Source organism: Suricata suricatta, chromosome 4 (genome assembly GCF_006229205.1).
Source record: "Suricata suricatta isolate VVHF042 chromosome 4, meerkat_22Aug2017_6uvM2_HiC, whole genome shotgun sequence".
Classification (NCBI taxonomy): domain Eukaryota; kingdom Metazoa; phylum Chordata; class Mammalia; order Carnivora; family Herpestidae; genus Suricata; species Suricata suricatta.
The window spans coordinates 122,267,010-122,286,268 of NC_043703.1; the positions used below are offsets into that span (position 1 = coordinate 122,267,010).

Below are 19,259 nucleotides of genomic sequence, written 5' to 3' on the forward strand. Positions count from 1 at the left end.
TGTAAATTTGTGTCTATAGTGAAGGTACTTGTTTTCCTCTGAGATCACTACTTTATCATTCTTATAAGAATGAAACATATATAGCAAAAAGAGTACTAAATTGTAATTCAGGATACAGAGGTCCCAAAACTAATTCTCTTTTTGTGTATCACTGTCTCTGCCAGTATCATCCTGGGCATGTCACTGAGCCTTCCTCCTTGGGTTTCAGTTTCTTCAACTAGAAAATAAAGAAATATTTGATGATCTCAAAAGGTCTATTTTGCTGTCTAGTTTACTGAAAGACATTCCTATCACCAGCTTGGAACTCTTAAGATTTTGAACTGAGCCTACAAAATGAACACTAGTCTTAAATGTTTTTAGTAGCAATATACTAGTCAATCTCTGAACTGTAGTTTCCTGTGTAGTCACAAAAGACAAGCTTCTAATCATTCTTTGGCTGCAAGATGGGAGTCTAGGCCTCAGGCAAATGTAGATCTCTGTAAGTATTCCTTACTAACTTAGCATATTTTGTCATTATCAATCATCTGTTGAAAGTTATGTAAAGTTCATGAGGCAATGTTTTCCCAAATTCTTTGAAATTCTTAAAACAAACACATGATTGTTGGTAAGAAAAAAGTAAGCACCATGAAGCTCTTTGTGAATGGGTTAAGATTGAAGGCAAAAAGTAACAAGTATTGTGTCAGAGTAAAACTTTAAAAAAGAAGACATTGTAAGATCTGGAAGTTACAGAACAAATGTGTAATAGAGACAACATTGTTAAACACTGACAGATTCTGCTTCTAAACATTCCTTAAAAAATATAAAGCAAAAACAAGAAAAAGTTGATTTACAGATAATAAAAAATTAATGTTAGAAAATGAGAGCCTGGGAGCGCCTGGGTGGCTCAGTCGGTTAAGTATCCGGCTTCGGTTCAGGTCATGATCTCACAGCTGGTGGGTTCGAGTCCCGCATCGTGTTCTGTGTTGGCAGCTAGCTCAGAGCCTGGAGCTTGCTTCGGATTCTGTATCTCCCTCTCTCTCTGACCCTCCCCTGCTCGTGCTGTCTTTCTCTGTGTCTCAAAAAAAAAAAAAAAAAAAAGAAAGAAAATGGGAGCCTGATTGTCACAAAATCTTATCTATATTACATAAAATGCACACGCAAAATCTCTGTCATACTTAAAGTCCTAAGCAGTAACTGCAAAAAAAAATCACTGTCCTTTGTGGAAGAATTAATGTTACCATAGCAAATGAAGTATCTTCAGTTTTGAATTACCAGCCTTTGTGTTTAAGCGCTGACATGACTGTAATGCATTTTTGTTTTAGATGAATGTGAACAATGCCAAAAGGTAAATTAGGAGGGAAAATGAATAAAAACATCCTTCATTTACATTTATTTTCTGAAGCATTTTAAGTCTTCTATTTTATAAAATGTTATTATATAACAATGGCAGTCATAGCCACTGTATATATCCCTAAGTGTTCTAAATAAGTCGCTTCTGAGTAGTTTTTCTCCACATCTCACCACATTTCTAACTATAGGAATGTAATTTTGTAGCCTTAAAAATTGCATTGATTTTTAGACGCACATAAGAAGAGCAGAATAAATAACACTGCTAAAAAAAAAGAATAAACGTATTGTTTTATTTACCTCTCAAGAAAAGAGAAAGAAAAGCTATATTCCCCATTTTGTTTAAAGATTTATACTGCTACATAGTTTCCTTTTCTTTATCCTAACTACTTAAAATACATGTAATATTAAACAGTTCACCAAATTGAAAACCTTATGTGAAAATATGGGACAATGGTTTGGAAGCATAAAGACATCTGCTGTCACACAGTGTTTTGTGTGGTTTTTTTTTTTTCCCATAAGTCAGTATTGGAAGCATACAAACCAACAGGAGTGAAAGCTCAAAGGATTTCTGATATTCTGGCTGATCAGTGCCCAGTTATGTATGAGAGACTGTTGCTTTTCAGAGTGTAAAAGTAGACTTAAAAATATAATCAATACAATGTAGTGCTGGATATGATATGAAAGACAATGCATGTGTATTCACTTCAGCTAGACTCTGATTTAAATGTAGAATTTACACTGTGACCTTTATAAAGCTTAGATGAGTTGATAATATTTCTTCCATTTTCCTCTTCTCTAAAATGGGAATAATTATGCTTACTTGAGAGGGTGGTAATGAACACAAGTGAGGTAGTATATATAATAGCATAGATAAGTGGTAAGCTTTTAAATATTAAATTCCTATTGCCTTCAGAGTGATCATCTTTTTTAATGAACCACTGTTTAAAAACAAAAATATTAATATAAAGAATAAACTATGAGCATGCACATCGAAATAGGGGGAAATATTCCCCAAAGGTGAATGGAAGTAAGGTGGACTATTCACAGGGAAACGGAAGTGAATCCGGAAACCATTCAAAATTCTTCTAATCTGGCCACAGCAAAATCAAGTACAACAGCAGAGTCCTGGACAAACAATATGGTAGGTTTGTTTATTTCTTGTTACAAGTGAACTGCTAATGATGTTGTATCTGTTGTTTCAGAGGCAAAGGCCCATTGAAAAATACATCTGATGTTATTAATGCCGCCAAGAAAATTGCCGAAGCAGGTTCTCGAATGGACAAATTAGCCCGCGCTGTGGCTGATCAGGTAATTCAAGAGGGAAGAGCAGACACATGCTGTGCAGTATCACTAATTAGCACTTGGGTTCTGTAATGGTTTTTATGTACTCTATAAAATGCCTCTGAAGAATGAATTGTAATCACTTACATTTTACAAACTGGTCTCTAACTTTGCTGAGACTGAGCTCATGGCAAAGTGGGTTCAGTTCAGGAGTGACTCATAAGGCTTATGACCGAAACTCCTTCAGAAAGAAGAGTACCCAATACTTAAAAGAGACATAATCCCCAAAGAATGGATTATGCTGGCTACCCTCATTCACCAAATCAGGTACACAACATAAGTAGAAAGAGAAAGAACTAACTCTTGTGATTTCATATTGAGCTTACTGGAATGATGATCTTGATAATTCTTAATAATGATCTAGCATAAATGGAATTATTCCTCATAATCAGGAACCTCCAGATTTCAACTTTATTTTCATCTGGATTTAAAGGCATTTCAGAGAAAGGAAATTCTGAGAGTATCCTTCGTGCTTTCAGACTGAAATTAGATACATGAAAGTAGTTCTCAATCTCACCTGAATATTTGTGTTTATCTCCACACTGTCATGTTTTGTGGCTTCAAGCGGAACTCTAAAATCCTGTTACAAATACGTCTGTTGCAATAACGCTCCATTCCTTATAAAGGTACTTTAAACAGTAGACTTGTACAGTAACTAATTCTTACCTTTTTAAATAACAGTGGTTTATAGTTTGAACTATTTTAAAAGGAAAATGCCTTAAAATATAAAATAAGATTCTGAAATAGGAAATATTACAAAAGCTGGACACAACATTGTGAGCATGAAATCGCTTACTAGACTCCAATACAGTGACACCCTCTAGGGACACTGAGAGACATCGTATTGTTCCTCCTTAGATGGCCCCAGTCTCCTATAAGTTTTGAGTTGCTTATTATCGTTTTCTTCCTTCATTCCTTAATATTTGGCTGTTCCCCTAAATACTTGCTGTCTTCAACATCCCAGATTCTAGAATCCCTGAGAGGTCAATACCAAATCTCATCTTCTAAATACTGAAAACACATGATTAAATTATTAAGATTACACTTAAAATATGCCAGCAGATTGTCTCATTTTAATTTTTTTACATATAGGATGGCTAATCCAAGGGAATGTTTTTTTTTCTTGCTTTTAAATTTTTGAGAGGGGTGCCTCAGTGGCTCAGTTAGGTAAGCATCTGACCCTTGGTTTGGGCTCAGGTCATGATCTCATGTTTCGTGAGCTCAATCCTCTCATTGGGCTCTAAGCTAATGGCACAGAGATTGCTTGAAATTCTCTCTCTTCTCTCTCTCTCTGCCTCTCCACCCACTTGCTCATTCAATCTCTCTCCCACATTAAAAAATTTAAATTTTGGAGAAACACTTAATAGTAAAGAGTTCATTAAATATTACCACCACTTGACTATCTCCTAAAATTTGTATGGGTTGAAGACCAAGCCACTACTAAGTTGCTAATTTCAGGGCACTAGCAACTGCCAGGATTCCTGCAGTTTGCAGTATATATTGAGCTGACATACACAGAGTTCTGTATGTATCCCAGAAAGTTCATGGAAAAGAGAAGAGAGATAATGAATGTGCTTGAAAATATGCCCACATGTATGCAAACAAAAATGTACCAGCCAGGAAAGAATGGCACATTTTTTTCCCTGGAAATGTTCAGGGCACTTGGAGTGAGAAGAGATTGTTGGAGGTTCTGAAAAAAACATTTGTGAGAAAGGACTTCTTTCCAGAAGTGAAAGTAGATGGAGTTTGAATGGTTTTTCCATTAAACTCTGAATCTCAATCAATTTAAATTATTTTTAGCATGTTTGGGTTTCTTGAGTTCTTCTTTTTTGCTTTCTCATGTTTGGACCTTTGTTTCCAACAATTACGCAACTTGACTCATAGCCCCAGACAGTTTTGATATGTGGAGAACACACCACAAGTGCACACACACAAACCCCAAGATTCTTGATTTTTTTTTAAATGAAATGACCAAATATTTTGGGGCACTTGGGTAACTCAGTGGGTTAAGTGTCTGAATCGATTTTGGCTCAGGTCATGATCTCACGGTTCATGGGGTTGAGCCCCACTAAGGGCTCTACACTGACAATATGAAGCCTGCTTGGGATTCTCTCTCTGTCCCCCTGACACGTTTGTTCTTTCTCTCTCTCTCTCTCTCTCTCTCTCTCAAAATAAACAAACATTTAAAAAAAATAAAGAAATTAAATGACAAAATATTTAAATGCTATTCTATGATGACTTAAACAGATGAGGGTTAACTATAACCCTCTCTTGGTGGCATTTTCATTGTCATCAGCTGTGAAGGAACTTGCAATTTTTGCTAATGTTTTGTCTGAATAGGACATTTCTTTCTCAAAATCTGCACCAATTTCCATGATATAAGAATTATTTTTCTTGGTCCATCATGCTTTTATGTGTATTTTAAATAATGGAATAGAATGAACATTACCAAGAAGTGGATTTGTTGCCTTTATTTTGCTTGAAAATATTTTTGTGAAGATTTGAGATACACAAGCAATATAAACTTTTTACGGACTATTGCGTTTTTAATTACTGTTCCATTGAGATAGAACTTCGAGTTTAATTTGCTGCAAGGTATTTGTATCAAAAGCCTTGTCAGCCCTCAAGGGAGATATCATTTTAAAGTTAATTCCTTTCAGTATATGGGTCTCCAGGGTAGGATAAATATTACAGTATTAAGGACTTGTAGAAAGCTAAAACAGTCTCTGTGGGATTCTTTCTTGATAAATGCAGTTAGTGAGAAAAGTACCACAATGGTGTTATATATAAAAGAGACCCCTTTGTCATTCATGTCACAACCACTGGCTTCACAGTATTAATGAAAAGTTTGCCTTTTTTTTTTTTTTAATTGCCTTTCTTAAGCTTGAAGAAAACCTAGCTGGAGTATTTTTTGCATAACTTTTTTTTTTTTTTTTTTTTGAGATAGACAAACTGTGAGTGGCTGAGGGGCCGAGGGAGAGGGAAAATCTTAAGCAGGCTCCATGCCTAGGGAGAAGCCCACCTTGGGGGCCAACCTCACAATCATGAGATCCTAACCCAGACTAAAATCAAGAGCCAGAAACTTGACTGAGCCACCCAGGTACTCCTCTCATTGTGCTTATTCTAGATAAATGACTTCAGTTTGGGATATAGGTACTTATTTCTTACTGTGTTTGATCAAGAATTTGGTGAGTATACATCCTTGACAAGTGCCAAATTGACCCAGAACAATAGAATGGCCTATGGAATCTTGAACTGAACTTTTTATAGTTACAGAAATATATTTCAGTTACTGAATAGCCATTGGTATGGAAACCTCCAATGCTTGAGAAAGTCATATAAATGTCTGTGGAGGTGTTCAGCTAAGCTCACTGTATTTGATGGACATGGACCCACTAAGTCACAGAGAGAATTCAAAATCCCTAGTTATTCTGGTATAACCTTTGAGGAGCTCTGTTTTTACTCTTATGAGTTTAATTGGCTTCAAACTCTACTTTAAATCTGTTTCTCTACTAGTGATCATGATCCTTCTCAGAGTATCTTATTTAAAGAAAGTGTATAATACTGCTAAATTTTTGATCAATACAAAAATCCAAAAAGTATAATAGACTTCCTTTAGTGAATAATACCTCTCTGAGAAAGCCAAAGGAAACCAATGGGTTTTTCTGCACAATGAATTGAATTGAAATTCTATCTTAGGCTGTGTCAGAGAGATTTCTACAAAGAGCAATTTCCTTCTAGCCTCTGTTGCTTTGGTTGTCCATATTAATATAACTGCACAGTGTTAATGTTGAATGTGTCACTAAGAAAAAGCCTGTAGAATAGTTAGTTTTCTTAACAGTTTAGAAGACAACTGGAAAAATTACTCATAAACATGTAGAGCAGTTCCAGTAAGACTTTCTGGAAGATCTTCAATATTCTGTTTAGAGAATTGTATCCAAGTAGAGCTGCCCATTGTAAACTACAGACTGTGGCCTTCCTAAAATGTGCTTTAAAGAAGTTAAATGGATGTGATTAAGATTTATGACACTAAAACTTTTCTTCTCACAGCTTTTATATAGCAAGTGTTAGAAACTGAAGAGTACTTACTAATTGAGATCACTTTTTTAAATGTTTTATAGTGTCCTGATTCAGCATGTAAGCAGGATTTATTAGCCTACCTTCAACGAATTGCCTTGTATTGCCATCAGCTTAATATCTGCAGCAAGGTGAAGGCAGAAGTTCAGAATCTAGGAGGAGAGCTCATTGTGTCAGGGGTAAGCTGGGAGTTGGGCTTCACAGTTAAAGTTCCCACTGTTGTACTTCTAAGGCAAGCATTCTTGGCAACAGTACTGCTAAAAACACCAAACTACAGTGATTCATAGGGAGTTTTTTTTTTTAAATAAATGTTATCACCATTATTCCAGACCTTACAATAACTCACAAAGAGCAATTTGATTTTCCAATTACCCCATGTTTATACTAGCCTTAGAAAATCTCCATTCTTCACAAGAAAACTAATTTCGTAGTCTGGAAACTCATTGCCAAGCTTTGACTATTATAATTATTTGGAGCTTTTGTACATTTACTCATTGTGAGTCTACTTCCCTTTGTTAGTCCTAGTAATTTTCACTCTCTGTTCAGGAGCCAGCCTCTCTATGTGTGGATTGTGTTCACATGTTAGAGATGATGAAAACAATAGGAATTCATTCATCAGGTTCCAATGCATACTAGGTTATCAGTAACCCTTGAAAGCCAGAAAATATTCAAATTTAATACAGGTTGATGTGCTGTTGCCAAAAACTAACATAGTTATCAAATACTAACAATTATGTATTCTTTGCTTAATCACTCCAGTGCTTCCCTTAGTATCTGGTCCATTTTAATCAAATATAAAGAAATAAGTTTGACTAATAGAAGAATTATGATTTCTTGGCAAGATTTCCAAATGTATGTGTTGAGGTTCTTCACCTTGGCTTCTCCTCCCTTTGTCCCTTTCTTTGAACACGAGGTGCCATCTGTTGTAAACAATATGCAAATTCCAAAGTGTGGCTCTGCCACCTTTAGTTCTTTTCCCAGTCAGCTCTGATGCTGCCATTTTAAGTGTGGTATTACCAGGAACGTAACATTATCAACATGGTGAATGTCTTCTGAAAATTAAACTAGTCATGAAGCTCAATTCTCAATTTTCAGAAATTCAACAGTTTGACCGTTTGATAAAAATATGTGGAAAAATCATTCTTCAGCCCAGCAGTTTCAGGTTCTGTATTATTTGGGTGGCAGAAAACAGCTGGGAAAAGAGCTGATCTGGCTTGCATGGAGATGCCATGTGGAAAGCCTGTTCCATGCAGTCTCACCGAGAGTCCGATAAATTGGCTATTTTGTGCCTCTTCCCAAAGCATAGTCACCTCTTTGCATTTCCAAAATGATCCTGCTTCAACATTCTTCAACAACCAAGAGCAATCTGTCTTGCAATGTGTCCTTTCTGCCGAGTTGGTAATGACCCAGTTTCTCTCTGCCAAGTGATCAAAACATTGCATATCCCTTGCTTCTTTTCTTATCTTCAGACTCAATGGTATAGGTTGCCATACCATTCGGCTTTCATGTCCATCTGTACATATAGCACCTGTGGAACTGAGTGCTTTTTGTTTAACTTGCCCTGTGTGCTTTCATTTGTCACTTTCCAAATCTTATTATTTACATGGATGCGCAAAGCATCTTTGTGGATCTCAGACTCCACAACCTCATGTAGGTGATATTTTACTGGCAGAATTGCTCTCCATTATCCTCTCAGTACCCATTGTTCATCACTGCTTCCTGAGCCTCATTTCCATTGTCTTTTCCTCATTTAGATGTAGTCCAAACCATCACTGGCTTTTATCACTTGCACTGTTGGCATTTGTAGAGGTGTTTGAGACTGAGAACACCATCAAGAAGCCTGTTTCCTTCTTTGAGTCTTACTGGCAAAGTTCATAAATCCTTGCATGGGAGAAGGCTTCTTTTTGAGGAATGTTATACAACTTTATAATAATTCTGAGTCAAATGCATTATAAAAGTTTGCTATATATTGCTCAGTTATGGACCTGCTCTTGGCCTCCTCATTTTTTCAAAGCTTGATTGCTATTTGGTGCCACACCTGCATCTGTAGTCCGCTGTCTTTGCCACTTCTGCCTCCATCTTATTCTTCATCCTCCTTCACTGATGGCCAATGAAGAAAAAATATCAATGTGTTTATTTTCCAAAATAGCCACAAATGACTGCCTTCCAAGTTCTGAAAGAGTCAAGAATGTAAGACCCCATACACACAAACTTTCAATGATTTTGCCAAGAAAATGTGCCCATGCTTTGGGCCCCATTTATTTTGTTGTCTGGCATGACAAAGTTGCTACGTTTTTAGGGATTATTATACTATTATACTATAACATATAATCAAAAAATAGGAATGCTTAAATCATGGGATTCAAGACTGTGGCTTCTTTTTTGAAATACAGGAAAGCCCCCCAGAAGGTATATTTTTTGTTAGTCAAAATTACTCCTAAAATAACAGATCTGGATAGCTTATTTCCATTTTTCAAAGAAAAATGACTTAAATCTCAAAGCTGAGAGCTGTAATTATAGAGCCTTGAGCTAGCATGAAGAGCAAAATGCACATGTGCACAGTTATATATCATGTCAGCATGTGTATGTTTTATGTGATTCTGTGTGTGCAAACTGGGAAAGACTTCTTCTGTTGTATCTGCCTTTGGCTGGGAGATGGGGTGGGAAAACTCAACAGGTCATAGGCTGGAGGACAATGAGTATAAACGTTCTTGTGACACGATGGGGAATTAGAGAAATAACACAATATCAGCTATAGGCTTACATGTACTCAATCATCCAGCTGCTGTCTAAGAAGCACTATTAATTTTCTGGATGGAAATCTGTTTTTTTTTTAGTTATCAGTTTTATTAGGAGATAATATACATGAACACATATAATTTAAAATCAAGGAATGCAAATGGTAAGGAAGTTGTGAAATTCATCTTTTCCATATTCCCAGTTTTTAATTTATTTATTTATTTATATTTTTTGAAATTTTATTTTATTTTTTTTACTTTATAAAGTTTCATATTTTTTAACTTATGCAATTATTTTCCATCATTTATAATACAGTGGTTACAATGACACTCCAAACAGAAAAGCAAAGTAAAATATCAAAACACCAACTTCTGTTTCATGTAATTAGACTTATACAGCAGTTGGAAGGTTAAGTAACAACTAGTTAATCACCTAATTTCACAGCTATCTGAAGTGGCGATCGTTATATAGCAGCTTATCTATGATACATTCAAGATACATGATACAATTTATTACTTGCCCATAAGCTACAACACAGCCTGCTTAACACCTTTCCTTAAATTCCACCTCTATACTACAGTATGCTTGAGGTCCATGCAAAAAAGTAGCTACCTTTATGTAGGAAATGGATGATTAAGTCTTTGGTGTTGTAAAAGCAACTTCATTTAAACATAAATCTGTTTTTAAAAGTTATTGGCTTACATCACTCTCACCACCCAACAGGTGCCATTCTTACTAAATCTCAAAGTAGAAGAGGCATTTGTCAGCCAATTCAACTTAAGCCATTTGTGTGGTTGCTAAGGGGGTCAATGAGGAAGAGAAAAGTAAAACACGCATGCATGCACACACATACACACACACACACACACACACAAGAAAACAATAGTGACAGAAATGTTAAAGGGAAAGTAGAGGAAAATGAAGTCCAGAACATTAAAAATCCATTAGTTTATAAATTGGCTTTATTGGCTTAGTGTTTATTTGATCTCATATATCAGTTGATATGCTTTTTGGACAAAGAAATGCTGAAAGAAGAGGAAGGGAGAGTAGGATAGGAGGGAAGAGTCATGAAAGAAGGAAGAAAACAAAAGAAACTTAACCATAGTGTATTGTAAATTATTTTAGTGCAGATAATATCCCTTAAATGTGATATCATTATATTCAGCATGGCAGAAAAGTTGAGCAATTTTTTTCCAAGTATATAAATATATTTTGCATACAAGTAAGTTCCAATGCTATGATGTGGATATTACTTGTTTATCTGATTGTTGTGTTTTTAATTAATTTTTATTCACTAGGTTTCAGAGGATTTAATGGATTCTTTTAAATGTAAAAATGAAGATGTACACATGGATCTGAAGACAAAAAAAATCATTCTGTAACATTTGATTATCTTTACCCTAACATTTGTAGTTGGTAAATTTTTCTGAATGAGATTGGAACACTAAGGTAGAATTTCAGAATTTAGAATGCTGAACATGAAGCATTCTGATAAATCTGAGAAATTTCCCCCAATTATTTTTTTTCTGAAGTTCAACTACATCAGGAGTCCTATTATAACAATGAAGCCAGAACAAAAGAGCGATAACCCTACCATGGACAGGAATTTAATGTTTAGGTCAGAGATGAAGGACATAAATTATAACTTATAGTTGGCTCCACATGAAAATGCTACAAATTTTAATAGATTTTATTGCCTTTAAATGTCTTTTTTTCATATTAACAAAATAAAGGAGCTGAGTTTGGAGGTGGGGAGTATTAGTTTCCTAAGTTCTCAGCCTGACTGAATGGAGCCTGCCCTATTCCTGAGAGATGGAGTAACCTGCCCTAAAGTACACTTTTGTTCTTTGCCATTTAAATCTCTCCTTTCCAAATTTGAATCTCTCTCAATTGGGTTGTGGAGAGAAGCTTGACAAGGTGAGCCAATATAATGTGTGACACTGGTAGGATTTTAATTGGTAAAGAAAAATTGGAGAATAAGGGGTCAATTATAGTCCTTATTGCCTATATTTCACATCATTAAAAAATTGGACTCAATTAAAATCAACATGAATATTCATGGTAATAAATTAAAACCATTCATACACTATTAGAAACTGATAATGGTCAAATCAGTCCTACCTGACTGTGGCATATAACCAAAGATACATAGGTGCATGTGCAGAAATATGCACATACAACAAATAAACATGATTTGATATTGACTCTCTTATCTTGAATAAGCAGCAATCAGGGACTGAACAAGTGGTTGACAACTGTGACACATCTGATCCGAGAAAATTTAGGGAAAAGAAAATGTGAGAATTATTTGTATAGTGCTATGTGTATTATATATACTTAAAATATATATTTTATAAATTAATATTTCATATGCTTAAATATATACTTTAAAAATGTGATTTGTTGAGATGAGAATTGTACTTTATTTGAAAAGTTCTATATTTCCTCTATAAAAAGTTAGTATTTTATAATGGGATGAAGCAATCATTAAAATGAGCACTGTACCTAATTATGTAGCCTTGTACTTTAAGCAACCCTTTTTTGGGGAAAGAATGATATATATATTTCTGATTCTGTCTATTGTCAATCCTTGATTATCTCCACTGATCAGAGTGTAGCAGTAATGGAAACAAATCTAAATTGCTATGTCAGTTTGGATTTGGAATACATTTCTCTGCTTCATTTGAACAAATGGGTATGTGTTCAGGAAATTAACCACAGTTCCAAAGAATTTTCTTCAGATTTTTTAGAGGGTAGGCCATTAAATATTTAGGCTTAACAGACTTTTCTTGAACTGTGGAACAGTAGGAGAGGCCAGATCTAGAGACAGTAAGATTAAAATAAGCTTCAGACTATGAATCCGGATGGAAAGACGGTAGAAATATTCTGTAACAGTAAGAAAATTAAACAAGTATTTATCATTGGCAGAATGGCCACAGTTCTTTGCATATATCTTACTAGTAATATGGGTTGCTGAATAATTCAGTCTTTCTCTGAGAAATCTAACCTCTCAATCTGTTAGGACAGTAAAACCATAACCATTTAACACTTGATTCATACATCAAGTCTTCCGCTGTTACATTTATATCAGTGTACATGGTCATTGATTTTTGCACAACCCAAATTATGCAAACCTTCAGAGAAAAATAACCCTTAAGTAATTTTTTCAGTGCAAATTTTTCCCCCAGTGTTATAAGTGACATTTAACAAACTCAAGACATTACATGTGGAATAGATGGAAAATGGGGGATTTTGCAGGTAAAAATCTGCTTGGGTGCCAGGCATCAAAGGACGTTTTGAGTCTAGTGTACCACACCTGAATTTAAGTGTAGGTGTCTCCCTGAATTTAAGTAGTCTGGTGCAAAGGAGGATGGCATATTGCTCTATTCTAAGAAGCAGCTCTTTAGTTACATACTTGGTGATGATGGCCCTAAACCTTTCAATTTGATAAATTCTATGCATTGAAAAAAATTAGTTTTTCACTGATGACATTAAACCAGTTGGCTATCTGCTTTGTTTAGTGCATAGAAAAAGACTTTATATTCTAATGCTGTCATTTTAAAGAAAGAAAACAGACACATTTGTGGCAAAACTGGAACATGAACCAGGCAAATAGCTGGAAATGGAAGCATGGGTTGACCTCACTTGGATCTACTCAACGGGTTGATCTGAGTACATCACCTGAATTTGTACTCTGAGACCTTTACATTTTGGTTTGAGAACATTCATTATTACTCATCAGAGGAGAAGTGGCTAGTGGCTTTCAGAAGAATGTCTCTGCCTTAGAAATGTCAGTGCCATTACTTGTCCATTCAGTCAGTGAACTTCCATTTCTTTAGGTTTTAGAAGCGATTCAAGATTTGAAGACTCTAATTAAAAATAAGGCAAATAATCCACACCTTCATCTATTCGCAGATAATGTTTTAGATCTCAGTTAAAATTCAGAGCAGTATTTGGCAGCAATGACTAGTAAGATTTTGTGAAAACTTGGAAATTAGACATATGGAAGGTATCTGGATGAGGGACACTAATCATGCATATCTTTTGATATCTGTGAGACACAGGCAAACCTAGTTAAGAAGTGCTGGTTTATAAATTTTCCCATAAGACATATTCTAATTTTGAGATCTAGTTGTTATAACTGATTTCATTCTAAGATGTTCTTTATTAATATATTTTAAATAATGTCTAGTGTCTTAGGAGCTGTCTCCTCATTTTTAACTAGTTGTAGATATGTAAGAGCAAGTCCAGATAATATCTGTTCCCTTAAATTGAACCAAGTAATTATGGGACCTTTATTTTTAAAACAGTATCTATAATTTAGTGTATGCTTTCTGGTTTTCCTGTGTACACTTGGATATGTCAGCTTTAGTCAAGAAATATATTATTTTGAATTTGTTATCTATTATTTGGATTCATTGTGAGTTTTTTTCTTGTTCCTACTTGGATATACCTCAAGAATTCCTGGACTGAAGGCAGTTAGAAGAAAAAGAAGCTAAAATGTGAATAAATTGATATAAGAATATAGAAATAAATAAAGATAAATATTAAAATCATATAGTAAATATTATCTGGGGATCTAATTATTGATTTTGCACAATTTGCTATTACCTCAGATGACTTAAAATCAAATTAAGAGATTCCATAGCCAAACTGAGACAGGATTTTATGTTTGGTATTGGACATGTTAAAATTTTTTGACAACCATATATTTCTAGAAAAAGGTTAGTATTTCCATATGTTGTTCCTAATTTCTAATGACAAACCAACAACTCGAGCTTCAAAGAGTTGTATTTCCTGTTCACATAGCATATTTTCTGATTAACTGAACTACATTTCTATGGAGTTCAACTAAAAAGGCACAGTGCTAAGTGTATGTTGGGTGAGGGTATTCAAAGTCCTTTATCTCTAATAGTAAATAATTTCCATGAAAAGGAAAAATTTTCCTGTCTGTTGTGTTTTTGTTAGATTGTGTAATCCATTGGGTTTTCTTTTTTCCATTTAGTTTCTCATCTTACTGTTTAGCACTCTCAGCAAGAAAAGCAGGGTGTCTGTTGATGGCTATCTCTGTGTATTCACTGTTGTTCTTGGTTTACTATACTCTAGAAATAAAAGCATGTTTAACTTACTATCTTCTGCATTCTGTCCCTACAGATTTTGTCAAATGCTTTCTCCAGCTTCACTTAAATGATTTATAAAATATAACTTTTATCACAGCCCTTAGGAGAGATATATGTGCCATGTTATGGCCCATGTATCCTAAAATTGGGAACACTTCTGGATGGGCAGTGTGTAGCTTTCCTTAGATTTCATTTCCTGCTTCAGAACATATTGTCTTATTCTATCTCCAACAGTCATTTTCTTTGTGGGCAATAAATATATTTCAAATATTTCATCCTAATCCAATTTTCTTGAAGGCAAGCTTACTTAATTTGTACTTTAATCTTTTCTTTCATCATCAGTACTATATCTTATTTTATTGCTTTTCTCTGAATACCTTCATCTGTGCAGATGCCTTGCTGATAATGAACTTGACTGGAACTCTGACTAGATCTTCAGTCAAATCTGCACAATCTGTATCTTGACCTCTTTCATCCATTTCCTTTTGCAAATCTATTTCTCACCTGAGAGAAGTTCCTGGAGAAGTTCCAGTCCGCATCATCTTCTAAGAACATGTGCTCTTTTAAGCCCAAGGCTGTGTATGTGAGACACTCTTATAAAATAAACTCAGAATAGAACCTCTTTATCTAGGAACTCCTGATTAAAATCCATTGCTATCAAAATTGTTTGGATTCTCTATTGCTGAGATATCTGTCTTTAATAATAACATTTTGGTCAGATTGCACACCAACTGCCTGATCATGTCTTACACAATGAATTACTTTATTCTTTTGGAGTATAAAATTATCCCACCGGACTCTCCCCATCTTTTGCACTAAGTTAAATAAAAACACTTTTTTCAACAGACAAAATTTTGAATTCAATCCTATATCTCTTTGATCAGAATAAAATTATAACCATGACTTCAGTCAAGGTTTCTTGACTCAAATCTTTACAATCATTTCAGAGCTATCTTGAAAGGCTAACTCATCCATTTATGTGATATCAGAGAGTATGCATCAAATCCATAATTATAATGACAGTTTTCATAAACAATGTCAAGCGGCTAAATCCTAAGAAGAGTTGGAAATTATCTGATCCTGGCATTGCATTGTGTCAAAGAAAGTTTGTTTTATTTTTTTTCTTAAACTAATCTCATAACTAAAGACATTATTGCAATCAATCATACTAAATCACCTAAAAAAAAGTCAGCACAGTTCACCACTCTGCATCCTTTTGATGCAGCCTAGTTTTGCATTGGGTTCCTGAAGTCATGCTCCATTTCCAATAAGCAATGGATAACAAGAAACATCAGTAGATTATAAGTCTAATTTGTTTTCTTTCAATATTTAAAACGTGTTTAATTCCATTTTTATTCTGATATATTAACATTGGCAGATATATACCTTCTTTGTTGGGTAGTAATATTGTTTAGGTGTTTATTGGAAGAATGGACAATTGCAATCAGTAATCTTAAAATAATGACCTTTAAATTTTTTATGAAAGGTGAGATGACACAAATAAGATTCTAATACATACTAATCATTTTTGAAACTGAAAAATAAAGATAAATGAATAGCACATTCCCTCTAATGGGAAAGTCAGGAGATGCCTAATTTCTAAAACAAATGGGATTATCATAGAGCATAAAATAACAAGGATAAGCCAACTAGTCAATGATCCAATAAGTAAAAATAAGAACATAAAGCTTCATAGAGCCATTAATTGTGAAAACTCACACAATTAAGCTGTTGATTATAGAATTTGAATTTAGATTTAGAATTACTGAAAACAGAAATACAATAATATAGTGGGGAAAACAAGCAGAGTATCACTGCTTTCTCTAATAAGTCCAGAAAAATGTCAAATATAAGAAAAATTCTATTTTTCTTTATAAATGCCAGATTTTTTCTTTAATTTTCTACAGAAATTCTTTAAATGTTACATTTATTTTGAAGTAAAAAATGGGAGTAATGTTGCCAAATCCATTATCAATTTGCATTTAATAGCATCTATGTTTCAAAATGCTCCCTAATCTACCAGTTTTGCTTAATTTTTAAATTGTGATCATTAGTACACTTACATATTTAGTGATCTAGGAATGGCAGGATTAAAAATAGAATTATATTGGCTTAAAACATAAGAAAAAATTTTAATTAAGAATATTGGTCATCTACACACAGAAACCAGATTTGGGCTTTACTTATAATGCTGTAAACTGTAAACTATGATTTTGAAGCTTTTACTAAAATATTTTCTGTGGGAAGAGTGGGTTTCACTTTTCCTATATTCCACTGGACAAATAAAAATCTGGCATCCATGTGGATGGTTTCAGGACCTACCTGCTCTTTAATATCACTCCTTCTTTTTGTCATATTACCCACTCAACAACTTTGAGTCGTTCATAGTTTTTAACTTCTAAATCTCCATTTAAAATAAAAGACCTTAGTGTTTTCCACGTTATTCTCCCATATTCCTGATTTACCCCCATCCCCATCCCCCCCAATGGACTCAGGGTAAACAAAGCTTTAACTATATGACTATAGCTTTAGTGCATGTGACACACATTTGGTCCGTTAACATCACTGGGTAACTTAAATTTGACCTCTGAGAGTGGTAGTGCAGGGACCTTATGGTTATAGAAATCTTCCCATTTGATTTTTCTCCAGTTTTGAAGGTGGGCTTTAATTACCCCCTTTAGATATATGTTATATTCATTATACACAGAAAAACTGTTCAAGATTGTCAGTAATATTTCATGGTGAAGGTAAAATCTTAAGTAGAAATAGGCATTGGTTATTGGCTTATCTTTTAAAATGTGCCTGTCACACAGCCCCTCCTTGGGTACAAAAAGGAAGAGTAAAAAGAGTTGCAGTTGTAGCAACAATGAATTCATTAGTTCTTCAGTGATTCCAATGAAAGAGGTAAGTATCCTTTTAGTACCATGTACTGGCTGGACATGCAGAGGCCAAGGGCTTAATGAAGGTCACACAGCAGGGCAGTGGAACTTCCAAGAAAGACATCTGAGATTCCCCACATACCATTCCAAGCTTTAAGAGCTGCAGCCCTTGCTTTCTCTCTTGGTGATCTTCAATGCTTTAAATAGGGGATTCATCCCCTTTGAACCTACAATGATTGTCCCCTATAATACCTGACAAGGCAGGGTGCTTCTTCCTCCTCCTCCTCCCAAATGGTCCATTTATCTGTTCAAGAGAGCCAATGAGGAATTCATATGGCTGGGCTGCTTAATATCACAGATGCCCATCCATATCTCTTTCAGCAACTAATTCCTTCATATGCCTCTTTCTCCCAAAGACCCCCTCCCTCTTCCACTTCCCTAATCCCTTCCCAATAGGGTACGTTTTTTTTTTTCTCTTGCTCTCTCTCTCACTCACTCTTTTCTGTATCTCTCGGAAATCAGACAGGAGTTCAGAGCACTTTCACTACCTTTTATGAGGTAGATTGTGATGTCATAGATGGGGGCAGGGCTAGTCAACTTTCTACCCACCTCCCAACCTGTGCTGAGGGAGCTCCGATCGGGAGTGGAAGCAGTGATTCCTCCATGGTGAGTAACTTTGCTTTCTAATGTAATCTTTCATTGTAAACATTAATTTTGAAAGCAGGTGGATGGGGTTTCAAAGAAGTAAAGATACGACCACTCAAGTCTTCTTACTATTAACCAACTTTGGTCAAAGGATCTATTTATTCTTTGTATGAGTCAAGAATTCCATAGGACAAATACATTCTTCAAGCATGATCTAAACTTGAAGTAAAAATGGTATTTCATTCCTTTATTTCTCAGTCTTTCTTCCCATTGGGAGTGAAAGACATTGCATATGTGGAATGAATCCATTCTGTAGTCCTTTGGTGAGCTTCTTTAAGGAAGGCTAGTTAAGAGTATGTATTCTTCTTTGGAAGATAACAAGGTTGTAAAACATCCTTAATTGATATTGGTCCAGAGAATCAGTCTGCTCCTCTAAAACTATGGGGTAAAATTGTGAAGGAACTGATAAATAATGAACTTGGTTTTGATGTAAACAAATGAAAACTTTCTAATGCAAAGACTAAAATAGTTATTAAAATAAGAGTCCCTACTCTGGCAAGATTAAGAGTGCAGCCATTTCAAGATGTCACTACCAAATTTGTTACCTTTTTTGTTGATGTTGCATGTCATAACACTGATGCTGTTTTGTAAGATTTCTTCGTAGTTAGGAGTTGTAAAATGTCACTGTTCTGTGTTTCATTTGGGTTTCTATATGCTGATTAATTCTTTTGTGTGCCTTAGTACTTAGAAAGAAAAGATCAACTGGAGTGAGCATTTTTCCTCCACTTTCCTTGTTCTCTCCTCAGTACTTATTAAAACTGTCAAGATATCAGCTTTTATATAAAAGGGCAAAGGAAGTTCATGGAGGTGGTTAAATCTTTAAGGAATGCTGAAGCATCAGGGTGGGTGTTTTTAAAATAGTTTGACCATCAGAATGTGAAGCCTTTTTACTTTTCATGGGGTGGGATAAAAGCTTCTTTGTGTGGATCCTGGGTATTAGGAAATACATTAAAAAGATATTTTTTTTCAAATTATGCATTCCTAGTTAACTATGTGTGGATATTGGTGTTGGAAAATTGGAGGCAGTTTAAAAGGAGGAGTCCTTTCTCAGCATTAGCTTTTCCATTAT

General features: G+C 34.8%; 1 protein-coding gene across 3 annotated transcripts in view; it reads left to right on the forward strand.

The window, feature by feature from the left end:
• Nucleotides 1-19,259, forward strand: part of CTNNA2 (catenin alpha 2) — a 1,129,701-nt gene that overhangs the window by 1,080,068 nt on the left and 30,374 nt on the right. For 2 of the 3 annotated variants that reach the window (XM_029937693.1, XM_029937690.1), the window contains exons 16-18: nt 2,532-2,637; nt 6,792-6,926; nt 18,008-18,151. In XM_029937693.1, the coding sequence (XP_029793553.1) occupies nt 2,532-2,637; nt 6,792-6,926; nt 18,008-18,151 (385 nt within the window). The remainder of the gene's footprint in view (nt 1-2,531; nt 2,638-6,791; nt 6,927-18,007; nt 18,152-19,259) is intronic. The other variant, XM_029937691.1, reaches the window with a different exon arrangement.